At 32.5% G+C, this 14,067-nt stretch overlaps 2 protein-coding genes across 2 annotated transcripts in view; one reads left to right on the top strand and one right to left on the bottom strand.

The window, feature by feature from the left end:
* Positions 1-14,067, top strand: part of LOC133834981 (CUGBP Elav-like family member 2) — a 96,108-nt gene that overhangs the window by 28,050 nt on the left and 53,991 nt on the right. The gene's annotated exons all lie outside the window — the stretch shown is intronic.
* Positions 10,644-12,479, bottom strand: LOC133850185 (angiopoietin-related protein 3-like). The gene is made up of 3 exons (XM_062286217.1): positions 12,355-12,479; positions 11,126-12,291; positions 10,644-11,056 (listed from the first exon to the last, which is right to left on the bottom strand). The coding sequence occupies exons 1-3, from the start codon at positions 12,430-12,432 to the stop codon at positions 10,969-10,971; spliced, it is 1,332 nt and encodes a 443-aa protein (XP_062142201.1). The 5' UTR covers positions 12,433-12,479; the 3' UTR covers positions 10,644-10,968.

The following is a 14,067-nucleotide window of genomic DNA, read 5'->3' as shown; positions in this document are numbered from 1 at the left end:
ATACTATTTTTCAGTATATTAATTTAGTATTTTATATAAGGCTCGTAATTATTCTCTTAATATGGTATGGTAAAAAACGGGTACCCGGTACTTTATATATTTCAGTATTTTTCAGTTCATTAATTTGGTATATTTTAAGAATCAGTATTATTCAATTAATATGGTATATTTTAGAAATTCCCGCTTTTTACTATACCAGATTAATATATTAATACTTAATATCTTAAAATACACTAAATTAATATACTAAATAATTAGAGAAAATACTTTGTTTTGCTTTTTTTCATATCTCATAGTTGAGCACACTCGAGTGTGGCCTTCATACTTGTTTTAAAACTGTTTCTAGAACACTTTCTTTGTGTGCAATCTTGAAAATCTTTTCAAAGCGATAGCATCTCAGAGTTCCATATAAAGTTTTGCTCTCTAATATTCTTTTTGCATCTTCTAGACAATTTTGTAAGCTTTCAATTGCGATGTTCTTATAGATTTAGAGACTCAACTACTTGCCACTTGTGCTCTTACTAACCCAGTTGACACAAGAAGCACAAGAACAGCACAGCAACTTGGTTTATTCCACCTCCACCCTTCGTTCCCCCGCTCACATCGCAGACATCTTTTGCGATTCTCTTCCGCTAGACATGACACAGTTTTTGCTTTCACTTGCACATTTCCGAACCCGAAGCAATCTTGACAATCCTGGCAGCCACTTGTGTTGTCTCTACTTCCCCGTCTTCGCCCCGTCTCGTATAAAAAAGAAAGTGCCATGTCGTCTGCCAATACAATAAATATTTAATGCACATGTTATTACATCAATAAGTGTGTCACTCTCGCACACACACACATAGTCATATATATGGAAGCTACAGAGATATTGTGGGAAAGCTTTTATCGCTCACCTTGTTGCCAGTTTTGCCATTTTCATTGCCTGCGGCACAACCGGCGTATACGTAATTCGGCCAAATATATTGCAATAAAAAAAATATGTATAAGAAAAAGAGCAAAAAAGTAAAGAAAAAGAGCAAAGGCATAAATGTGGGTTGTGTGTGTGGTGGAGGCAGCAAAATTGTTACACGATTTGTATTGTGTTGCCCAATATAACATACATTTTATATTGATGCATAAATTTATGCACATTGAATTGTCAGCTAGAATTGTTGCCATATTAAATTTGATAAATCGCATGTAAAAGTGAGCCAAAGTTTTATTTATGACAGAGATAACAAGCGAATTCATCGAAACCGACAACTTAAATACACTTTTTGATGGATGAAATATGTTTGTAAAATGTGAATTTTCTTAAATGATTCACTTCGAATTCTTGTACATTATTATTGCCAAAAAAAAAAAAACTTGATAGTTAATATGGAAATGTATATATTTTTACAAGTACAGGAACATTTTTTAGCTGAAAATAACATTTAAATATTTGAATATTGTTCTTATATTTTTATATAATTTTTTCATCACTATAATTTTGAAGTGTTTGTTCTTTTTATTAAAATAAAAATAAATTTCTTGACAGCCATCGATATTGTTCAAAATTATTTCTAGATTAGAAAATATAACAGAATTTCTTTTAATAATAAACGTTTGAAACGTTTGTTAAAGATTATTTTTAGAAATCAAAATATTGTATAAAAGTTTTTGTAATATATAATTTTTCTACATTAATCAGCCTTGAACCAATTTATTGCCCATTTAAATTATTTGCAATTTTCAACACATGCAAAATGTGTTATTATAAATGACTACTATAAGTTAGGGTATTTTTTTCCGTATGTATTTGTGTGTTTTTATTTTGAATGCAAACAAAAATATTCTTTGCATTTTATTATTCATGTAAAGAGGTTTTCACTTTGGCAAACGCGAGTTAAGCAAACGTAAAATATAAATATGTATATTTAATAGAAATATGGGTCAATTTTTTATGCATTACCTTTTTGACAATGAAAAAAAGCTGTCAGAATGCCAGGCAAAAAAAAATAAAAGAACGATTAACTATTTTCTTATTGATTGTCAGCCTTTTTTTTTTGGGTGCGTTTTTTGTTGATATTTTTATGGCGTTTGATGTGTGCGCCGTCGCGTCAATCGCTTTTGAGCGTTCATAATGCCACAGGACAATGCACATGGAACGTGGACAGGACTTGCAGGACTCACAGGACTCACCCAGCCTGGCCGCTTGCGTGTTATAAACCGTTGCATATTTTAGGGCGCACAACAACAGCAATAAACCAGCAAATGCAGTTTTTGCGTTGAATTTTTCATAGCTCACAAACTGAACTGTGTTTATCCCGCGTTTGCATTCGCTTTTCATTTCTTTTCCTTTTTTTGATCAGTTAAATTTAACATCAGGACCAAACAAAAAAAGCGAAATGAACAATATTTTTTCGTAATTAAAAAAGGCGTGTGAATAGATGAAGAGTTGAATGATGTGAAGGGAGGTGAATGTCAAACTATTCGTTATTCAAAATTTAATATGCATTTGACATGTCAAAACAATAAATTCCCAGCTGTGGGAAATGCGGTGGCAAGTCAAATGCCTGTCGCTTGGCATCTAAAAAAAATAAATACACAATCATACAGATAGTTTCAGCGGAATTTATAGAAAGCTATGAATGCCATTGCTTGTGCATATTGAAGGTATTTATTTTAATATTTCTTTGGCGAATAATAAATTGAGGTGACGCGTTTAGAATTTAGGATTTAAATTAATATATTCGTTCGTGCTTTGAATGTCAACCAAAGTAAAAAAATTATTATAAACAAGAAAAATATTGAAATTCAAAATTTTAATAAATTAAAACTTTATTTCATTCTTTAAATTTCGGTTGATTTTCTTAACTTATATTTTTACTTTATTTGGCTTATTTAAATAACAAAAAAACACAGAACATTTAGAACAAACTCCATTTAAACTTTTTATCTGTTAAAGTTCCTTTCATTATCTTAATATGTTTTAACTTATATTTAATACCAATACTTTACTAAATTTAATGTTATTTAAAAACACAGAACATTACCTTAAGAACCCCTTGTTTATAGATTTAAATTCTTTTTGAAAGAATATATGAAAATTTCGGTTTATTTTTAACAGCATTGTTCAACTTATATTTAAAGTAAACTTGAATAAATGTAATGTCAATTAAATACCATAGAACATTTCATAAAACAAATCATTGAAGTTATATTCTCGAATATCTTCAAATTTCTATTTATTTTTAAAAGCAATGCTGACCTCATGTTGAAAGTAATCTTTGATAAATTTGATCATAGTCAAAAAACTCTTTGAAATTCAACCTTTTGATAAATTAAAATTCCTTTCATTCAAAGTAATGTTCTTAAAAGAAAATCTTCAAATGCCGGCTTATTTTTAAGAGCATTAAAAAAATTTTTGAGCTTACATACTTGTGATAAATTACCTTGGCGAATTTTTGTATTTGTTTAGTATTTAGTCAACAATTAGGCTGAAAAATTTAATCAACTTTGCTCTCGTTCCCTTTCGTTTTTTGCAAATGTTTGTTTATTTGTTGTTTGTCTGCTGTGTGTTCACTCAATTAATGAAATTTGATCAAGTCAGCAGAAGCTGCTCCACCATGTGTATCTGCTCCCTTCTCTCTCCCCGCAGTTTTTTACCTCCTTCCACTCACATTTTCTGTCGCTCTTTGCACATTGCTTTAGTCTATTTACGCATGTTAATCAGGCGTGCGATGGCAACCCTGAAAAAGGCAAAAGACTCAGACAGCATTTGTTGTTATTCTTGTTGTTGTTGCGTGTGTGCTTTCTCATTTGTGTGTGTGTGCGTGACTCGTGTGTAAGCCTAAAAGCTGCTTAAATTTTTAATGACTTTGCTTGTGTTTTTAATTGTGTGCGTGGCGTTTTGCATGTCTGTCTTTCTCTTTACCGTTTATCTGTGGGTGTGTGCTGCCTGTCTCGCATCTATGTATGTGTTTATTTGTGTGGGTGTGACGGCATCGTTTATGAAAAAAAATTACATTTTAATTGTGCTTTTTGTACTTCTTTGCGGTAAATTGTTGCCAACTCGAGAAATAGGCAATATGCTTGCATTGGAAGCAGAGTTTATGAAGTTTGACAATTATCAGAAGGAAAAAGAAATATCAAATATAATTGAGTAAAATATTAATTTTGACAAGACGAAAGAGGAAAAACACAATAATTGAGTCAAATTTTCATATTTTATTTAGGAGATTCAGTATAGAATTTATCACTACTTAAAACCATTATATTTATTATAATTTTGTAATTTATTTGCATTAATTTTCTTCTCATATTAAACGAAGAGTTTACTTTCAAAATAAATTATAAAAGCTGTTAAGAATATACAGATTATAATTTTCTTAATAAACGTAATGCATTTCAATAACAAATATCATACATTAAATTGTTTTCAAGAAGCAGATTTGAATCTTTACAATATGCGCAAAAACATCAATTTGTTTCAAAAATTACTTATTCCAAAATTGGAATTTTAATTGGTAAAAATTATGCCTAGTAAAAATAAGACTTTCCTATATCTCTATATTCAGAGGCATAATTTAAGCGAAATTAGAAAATAATAATAATAATAATAATAGGTATTATCTTTTATATTTTCTGTTAGCATCGTTGTTCAACGAAACAATTGTATATTTAGATGTATCACTCAAATCGAAAAACATTCCAACAAAGCTATCGTTATCATCATTCCGACGCCCACGACGCAATATAGTTAAAAGTAACAAATATATAAATAAATAAATATGTGTATCACACTACAGTGCTATTTTTATGGTCGTCTCTTCCCCTCTCTTCTGGCACCTGCTGTGAGAAATCACGAACGCAGACAGCGCCTCCGACCTGTTGCTATCTCTTTTCCGCGCGCTGAGACAGCGACAACTAACGGCGACAATTTGTGGTCTCTGTCGCTCTTTGGCTCATAAAAATGACGCCCACGCATGTCACGTGTTTAATTATTTACGTGACTTGGCTGCGTTTCACCTCTCCCTCTATGTCCCTATTTCATCTCCCACTCGCTCCTTTATTATTTCTTTCTCACTTTTTTTTTGGTTCGCTTGTTGTGTTTGACATGCGAATTTTGTCTAAATATTTATTGCCAGTTTTGCCTGCATGTGTGTGAGTGTGTGTGTATGTGTGGAGTGTCTGTGTGTGACTTTTACGACTCTTTCGGTTTCTTTGCTCTCAAAGGGCAAACTACGCGACTGCCAGTCGCGTCGCCAGGCCTGCCAACTTGTCTAAATACAAATGCGAGCCCCTTTAAATGCTTGCTTGTCTCGCTTGTGGCTGCAGCCAGGCGTTAAGGCAAAGTCTGTAACGTGGCTAAAACAAATTGTGGGTGTATGTGAGTGTAGATGGTTCACTCTTATTGTGACAACAATTTGATTGTCTTTTTGTTTTTATTTTTGTTATTTTCGTAGCCTACATTTGTGCACAACTCTCGAATTGCGAAACATTTTAAGTTTTGTCACACAAAAATTCTTTTTAAAGAGATTGCTGAAACAGAAGTTTATAGTTTACTTAAGTTTTCACTTTATAAAGCAGTTTTTTTTAACTAACTGTAGTCAACTTTTCAATTGTATAATAGATACTGCTTTTGAGATATTGATTGCATGAACTTATGCTAAAGTAAATTCACTTAAACGTAATTTAAATACTTTAAAATGTTAAACTGAAATTATATTTTTTAGCTTCTTGTTTATAACTTCATCAAACACGTTTTACATGGCAACAAATTGTTTAGTTGCTTCAAATTCTGATCAATAAAAATTTCATATATTTCAAATTTTCAATTTTTGTGAAATTTGTTAAGAAATATGCAAAATTTATTCATCTTGTTATTTTTATTACCCAACTCAAGTCACATACCAAATATTTTCACAATTTAATATTAAAATAACGTGTTCTTCAGCTCAATTTGCCAAATTCCGATTTGATAGCCGCAATATATTTCCTCTTTTGATATAAAAATAATATTTGCTGCCACACAGAAATTCCTTGCAGGATAAATCCGTACAAAACGATTTGAGATAACACATAATTTGTTTATTTCTTTGACTGTCTGCTGTGTTGTTTGCTTTGTAGATTTTTCAATAAACCAAATTCCGATGAAATGTTGCAGCTCGAGGCAAAAGTAATTTGGATTGTTTTTCAATAAATTGATGGGTTGGCCGCGACTTATCATTAACCTGCCGCAGGCGTTGCACCTGACACAGTTCGTCCCCCTTTTTTTGTGTTTTGTTTTTGGGCAATTAGATACTGAGAACGGTCTGCTTAACTGTCTTTGTTGGCACTTTGCTGCCTGGGCTTTTCTTTTCATGTCCCCGGGGCGTCGTTGGCAAATGCCCATTATAATGATTATCTTTGCTCGTTTGTGGGTTGTCCCGTTACTCTTTTATCCTTTCACTTTCATTTTCGCTTTCGCGCTGAGTTGACAAAATCATAAAAATGTAGTCGACACAACAAATTATACAAATGTCTCCCGCATGCTCCTGAACGTTGAATATAAACTGAATTTACAATGCTTTTTTCCCGTCGTGTTGTCACAATTTTCGGTAATGGTCCCAATGCGACCAAATAACATCTCTGTCTGCTTACTTGTGGTTGTGCTTTCTCTCCTAATGCGTTTAGAAATTGTATTTAGAATGCCTACACAAAATGTTGGGTTGTGGCTTTAGTAATTGTGTCTAGACAACATATCATCCACATGTGAAGAAGTTCTCTTCTCTTATGTTGTGCGAAGACAATTTTAGATTAAATTGTGACGCAATATTCTAATATTTATCTGGCACCAGGGCATCGTTAAGGCTGAAAATTAACTGTTGAAGTACCGTATAAACTGAGTATCTTTCACTCTGAAAAGTGGCTTAGGTATTATCCAACTTAGTCGAGGCGCTTAGAGTGGCATTTAAAATTAAGTTAGCTTGTGGATGGGGAAAATTTTATTATAATAATTGCTACGTTTTCACGTAATTTCATATATTTATTAAGAGTGTGCAAATGTTATTCAGAACACGAAGAAAATATCTACATTGAAAATAAATACAACAAATTTAAATTTTAAATTGAAGTTTTCTATACTTTTCAAAAGTCTTTAATACAATCCAGTATTTTTTTTTTTTTTAATTTAATTGGGATTGACTTCTGTAGTAAAAATATAAACTAAAATATAAAATAAATAAATCATTAAATTTTAAATTTATTATTTCTTGTTATATATTTTCGAGCTCTTCAAAAAAATGTATTATTATTATATTCCACAAAGAATTTTAAATTATTGTTTTCGCAGCTTAATGAAAGCCTTAAACCTTCTTTATAGTTTGACTTTAAATTTGCTGTGTAAGTGTTAAATGTTAAAATGATTTGATATATCAATTTATTAACAAATGAAACATTTTTGAACTCTATAAAAATGTATTAAAAATAAATGAACGCGCAAAATTCTTTAATCACATTTAAACTTTTTTCTCTTAAGAAATAATTTGAAAATGTGCATTTGAATAACAAATAGATTTGATTTTGTTAAGGAAAGCAATAAACTTAAGTTGAACTGTCATTTCTATATTCGATTTAAGTAAAGAAATCGAAATCGTTCAATTTTCTATCCATACGAAAGGAGGAACTTCACTTTGCAATTGGTATGACAATTCATTAACATTTAAGTGCTCAAATATTGAAATGCATATGGCGCAAGTGCCACAGAATAGCAGAGATGCATACTTGCCCCTGCCACAGCTGTAGGCAAGTAAAATTTATGCGCCAGTTGCATTGAATGGGAAAGAGATTCCGCTGATAGTGCGCGAACTCTGAGGCACAGGCCTGCGGTGTACAGAAGGTGAAAGGGGAAGGAGGTGGGGAGGGAGGGGCTGAGGAGTGCGAATTGTTTCAATTTCGCCGGCAAACAACAATTTTTGTGCAAAAGTGGCGACAATTCTGTTCCCCGCCCGCCCCTTCTCCCCCTACGGGTGTTCTACATGGATGCCCGACGCTCTGGAATTTTCATTTATAATTTTTCTTTTTTGGTTTTTTTTTTTGGGGAGGGCTGCAAGACTTATGCTTCGAAAGTGTTCGCCGAAAAGCGCACATTAAAAAAGAATATATACTATATACATACACATATATGAAAACCATTTGATTCAATTTTACCAGCTCACACACACACACACACACACTCGGGCTTACCCGGGAGCCATGCAAATCATTTTCCTTTTTCCATGGTCCACACGGTCCAACATCGTCGTCGTCGTCGTCGTCATCATTGTCGACGGCTTTTTCTTATTTCTTTCTTTCGCTTTTTTTCAAAATGAATCAATAAATTCTTTAGCCTGCAAAAGAAGTTTAAGCAAATTTTTGTATTTGGGCGCGCGTTGCCTTTCCCTTTTATTTTCTACTTAATACTCTAACCGAGAGCGGATTATTCCGAATAACATTAAGTTCAATATATTTCATTAATATTTGATCATCAATTTGTAAATTTACGGCTCCCACAATTGTGTTCTTCTTATTTATTATTTTCTAAATCCTTTGAGAATATTTAATAATTACAAAATTTTTATTTTAAAAATGTTGACCTATTTTTAATGTTTTGAATATTTAAATTCTATTAAAAAATCGTTTACTTTTTTGTCGACATTTTTTATATTTTTCTTATTATTTCAAGATCTTCAAATTCCGTAAGCGCTGTAGTTGAAATTTTTAGCATTTTTTTAGTTTTATAATTAAGTAATTAAATATGATTTTTGATAACCTCTTTTGTGTTTTGATAGTTTCTAATGAAATTTTCTGTCCACATTTTTTGATCTTTATTTTCCTATAGTTCTGAAGTTCGAATTGTATATATTCATAACTGCAATTATATTTCTCTTATTATTCCATAATGAAATTTGGAATCAACGTTTATATATCTATATATTCCGATAGTTCTATAGTTCAAATTATTAGAATTGTTTTTAATTTTTGTAATTTTGCAAGAGTTTGTTGTTAAAATTTTGTTGTTTATATTTCTTATTATTCCATAATAAAAAATTTAAAACATTACACATTCTTCGATCATTATATTTCGATAGTTCTTTAGTTCAAATCATTAGATTTTTTTTTTGTTTTTATAATTAAGATTTTTAGTAACTGTTTTTTTTTATGTGTTTTTTATTATTCTTTAATAAAATGTTCATTCTACATTCTTCGATCTTCATATTTCGTTAGTTCTACAGTTGTACAAAATGACCTAAAGGGTATTTGCGAATTTGTTCAGCCGTTATCGCAAATGTTGTTGATGTTTTGTTTTTGCGTCGTTCTGGTTCAGAAGCCGGCGGCGTTTTTGGCATTTTTTGCGCCACAATCGTCGGCGTCATCGTCGCTGTCGCTGTCGTTGTTGTTGTCTTTGTCGTGTCGTGTGTCGTGTATGTATGTATGTATGTGCGAAATGCCGTTACTTTTTCAGGGTTCCCAACTCTATCGGTCGCACAGCAGCAACGCTGCTTCTTTTATCTCTCTTCCTCCTCCCCCTCTCATTCGTATGTGCACATTTTAATAGGCAACGCATTCGCTTTAAATTTGATATGAATGGGAGTTTAAGGTGGACGACTCCCATGTCCTTTTGCAAAAAGGATAAATATACGTACATATATATTTCATTCATTCATTCATTTCATTGTGGTCTCGTCCGGTCGCTTTATGCTCTCTCGTTGTCCTGTGTCGGACTTTGCGTATTTGGTTGAGTTTACATTACGCTTCACGATTTTATTTTATTATAATACATTTTCGTTCTTTTTTTTTGACCCCCCTTTTCTTTCCCTGCTATTCTTTTTATTATCCCCTGCATCAGTGTGTGTGTGTGTGTTATTGAGGGTTTCTCTTTGTTACTGTTTCTTATCTTTCATACCATTTTTTTCATATTTGATATATTTTGTGTCCGCAAGATTTACTTATTTAATTTGGTTCGCTGTGTGATTAACTTTGTTGAATATCTTCTTACATTAATTTCTTTTTTAACATTTTCATTTTAATAGAGAAAGAATTGGCAAATGAAAGACAGACTCTATAGTGGTCAATATTTAATGTAAACAGTGCATATATTAAATATATTCAATAGAAAATTGATAAGCTGATTTATTATACCTTATTTTAATGGCTTTTATAGCGAATGAAAAAGGAATAATTGCAGAATTTAAGTATATTTTTCTAAATTGAAAGTTTGTTAAAATAAATTGTTTAAATAGAAACAAACAGGTGAGATGCTTATCAATTGAGTTGTAGCCAGATTACTATATAAGATCTGAGGAACTGGGCATCTTGTCGTCTATGAATTCCATTATCTCTACAGTCACGCGACATTTGATGAGACCGCTTTCGTCTACATGGTATATCACTTTTGATTAGTTTTTGAATCAAGTCTTTAGTTGCTTATCGCCGCAATGTTGACGAACCTTTTTGGTTACGAATCTGCTTTCTTACTTGACTTGAAAAACTTATAAATATTTTCTGGTTGATAGAAAAGGGTTTTTTTTTGCAATCGAAAAACGTATATGAGGGACGTATGAGCATTGTTGTATTTTTTGTAGTTGGACATTTAATAATAACTATGTTATAATATTTATGATTCCTGAAAATTTGGAAGTCATTAAAGAAATACAATTGTATGGGAAATTCTTCCAATTACTACAATTATTATTTGCTTTGACCGATAATCTGGTATATTTTGCACTCTATGATATATTTTGAATGTAGTATTATATCATTATACCAAATTTAATTTTAATTTGGTATATTTTTAGTATTTTTGTGGTACATCATTTCGGTATATTTTAAGAATATTGCCGTGCTGTTTTGCTTTTATTTAAAATGGGTACAGGGTATCTCACAGTCGAGCACACTTGACTGTAGTTTACTTGTTGTACTAGACTTAAATTATATAAAATAAAATTTCCATTTTTAACTTTGGTATATTTACTTCCTCCTTTAACTCAAGGGACGTATGAGCATATTAGCAAATTTAATAATGGGGTCACAAGTCGGTACTTGATAGCGGGGCCTTAGATTTGTATTCCTGTACAAATGGAACAAAGAAAAAAAAGATGTATACAAACAATGAATAGCAATTAACTGCAATATTTACCTTGGGTAAGTTTTGTAGGACCACCAGCGGACTCCATGATCGAAGATAAGCTTGATATTTTTAATGATATATGGTTCTTCACTATAATAAATAATGGGTCTGTCTAGCAAATCACTAGTTCCGTTGCAATAACCCAATGTTACTTCATAGCGATTATTTCTATATTTATTTTTATCTACTTTAAAGTTGTCGTACCGAGCATATTCAATACGATCGTCTGATAAAACCAAATGAACATAGAGCTCATACCGTTGCGATCTCGTCAGGCTATAAAGCTTTTCTAACCCAAGGAAAAAATTACTTTTTACGAAACTGAATCCTTCACGATACGAGGACACGTTCCCATTAATCATATTTTCACCAATACGCTGTTCTATAACTATCCATCCAGGTTTTGCTAACTCGCTATCGCATAAAGCATTGAAGGAAGCAACACCCGAAACTTTGATTTGATGATCACCTGCATTTTCAACATTTTGTAGTGGAATACAACCAGTTGGATGTTCTAATATTCTGTCAAATTTTCTAAGTTGTGTTTGACATAATTCGTGTTCTCTTTCTTTTTTCTGTAAGTTCGTTTGCGTTTCCAGAATTGTTCTATGATGCTGCCAACGAGTTTCGATCTCTGTCCTTACCCGATTCTCACAAATGCCTATTTCCTCTTTACATTTACCACAATCCTCAGAGTGTCTTGATTTGAATTCCTCAGCTTGACACAATTTCAGTTCGTTGTCTTTTTCGATTATTTTTTTGTTATAACCCTCTAACTGATTGTCTAACTGTTTCTTGTTGCGAATATAAATGTCTGCAATTTGTTGTTCCTTTTCAGAAAGTGTAGAATTAAGTTTTTCAACTTGAACATCTTTTAATACTAACTTGATTGATTTCTCTGCTAATTCATCTTTGCATTTTCCATAATTCTCAATCAATTTCCAATTTGTATGAATTATCTTTTGAAACTCTATTTGAGATCGTAATTCCTTTACCAAATCATCGTTGTTTTTCTGTTCAATTAACCTTTTTCTTAAGTCTGCTATGATTCTATCTTTTTCTTTGCTTTGTTGTAATTCCTCTTCAACCTGACGGAGATAATCTAGCATAGGTTTGACTACGGTGTAAGAATGAGTACGACACTGGTTTTCCATATCTCGGTTCAATTGGCACGTCTAATCAAATTAAATAACATTCACTTTTAGCATTAAGTTTACGCTTTAAATGTTTTCTCTCACCTCAGATCCAATAGCTGCGATTGCAGAGAATTCGTATACTATGAGTATCAACACAATTTTTAATTCTATGCGCTTCATTTTGATATTTGCAACTGCACTCGATGCAGTAAAAAACGAAATTAAATGTGGAATCCAAATGGCATCGCACTTTTATATATGAAAGTGAAATCTTTGCTGGGTAATAAATATAAATACAAATGCACAATCACAGCAAAGTTCATTAATATATTTGTGCTTTATCTCTCCGAAAATGTAATAGAAAATTTAAATTTGAATGGCTTTCTCCTCAGACTGACATCATTGGCAAATCAGAGAAAAACAGTTCATCGAACTCAATAATATTTAATTTATTTATTGTTAACGATTCATTTATTATTTTAATGTATTTGGAAATTTAAGAATTTTGGCTTTCAAAAAGTATCGAATGTGCTCGATTGTGAGATTTTCTCTAAAAGCAAAATATACAAAAAGTAATATTTGGTATATATTCAAAATATGTATATGTAAAAAAAATATACTGGATTGTCAACTGTCAAAGTTTGTCAAAGCAATTGAAACTGAAAATAAATTAGTTAAATTAAGTTTTTAATCAATTGTAGTCAGTTTTACAATGAGTAACAAATTTGTTTAAACAAAATCTGCAAGTTCGTTAAAGTTGGAGATTTTTAAATGCTTTTTAAATGACGTAAATTTTTCAAAATGTTTTTTAAATTTGTTGACCTTATAAGAGATTTCCCTTGATGAATTGTGTCTCAGCACATCAAAATTCATTATCTGCTGCCCGACTTAATTGAGGGGGAAGAAGCCAAACAGACTGACCGGAAACCAGAAACCGGAATTTGGCGCATGCATCGACATTGTGTGGTTGATCCTTGAAGGACATTCAAACTGTCAACCTCTAATTAGTCAACAGTAATCCAGACTGCTTAAGAGTGAGAGAGAGGAAGGAAACACGCTTAAACCAAACAAATGCCAACTTTGATCTATTTACAAGCAATTATTAACGCAGCAACAAAAAGAGCAACAACTAAATGGAGACTACAAACGATTTTACATTTTTGCTTAATTACACACGAGTCTCAACTTACAACCCCCAACCGTCCCCCTCACCACTTTCGTATGCTCCGCTGTCACTTTGACTTTGGTCTGGCCAAAAAATGAGCTGCCTCTTAAAACTCTCTTTCCCCCTCTCTTAACTCACGGTTCATGGCTTCAACTGAGTTCTCTCTCTGTCCATGTCAAATATTTGCACAAAAGTCTGTCGCTCTCTACCCTTTGCAGCTTCGCTTGGAATTGTGACTAGGGGAAGTGGGGGAACGCATGGGGAAGGTGCTGCAATGATGATGAGCAGCGCCAGACGCAGCTTATCATTGACAACAAAAAGCGCAACGCAACGTCGGCGTCGGCGTCGTCGTCGACTGCTTTTCGGGGTTCACTGACTGTCAACATTGGCTGGCGCCCCTTTCTCTCTCTCGCTCCCACACCGAACCTTTGGTGCTGCCAACTTGCACTTTTTGCGTGGTTATCCTTGGCTGCCAGCGTTGCCAGACAACGCACAGTCAGCGCTTTTTCGTTGAAATAATATAAAAAAAAGTCGCATGGATCAACAGAAAAAGTTGTTGCTCTTCCTCTGCCCCACAAAAAAAGGCAAAGAAATCATTTTAAATGCGGCTTAAAATTATCTTTGATAAGCGTGGCGAAATGTGTTTCTGC

Source organism: Drosophila sulfurigaster, chromosome 2L, assembly GCF_023558435.1.
Source record: "Drosophila sulfurigaster albostrigata strain 15112-1811.04 chromosome 2L, ASM2355843v2, whole genome shotgun sequence".
Taxonomy (NCBI): domain Eukaryota; kingdom Metazoa; phylum Arthropoda; class Insecta; order Diptera; family Drosophilidae; genus Drosophila; species Drosophila sulfurigaster.
The sequence above is the reverse complement of the archived record's forward strand: the minus strand, read 5'-3'. Positions and strand labels throughout refer to the sequence as shown.

Bases quoted from the DNA above. Each gene is read 5' to 3' on its own strand.
- LOC133850185 (XM_062286217.1), bottom strand. From the start codon at position 12,432: ATGAAGCGCATAGAATTAAAAATTGTGTTGATACTCATAGTATACGAA. The intron at 12,292-12,354 runs GTGAGAGAAAAC...TAATTTGATTAG, and splicing joins TCGCAGCTATTGGATCTGAG to ACGTGCCAATTGAACCGAGA. The intron at 11,057-11,125 runs GTAAATATTGCA...CCATTTGTACAG, and splicing joins TCCTACAAAACTTACCCAAG to GAATACAAATCTAAGGCCCC.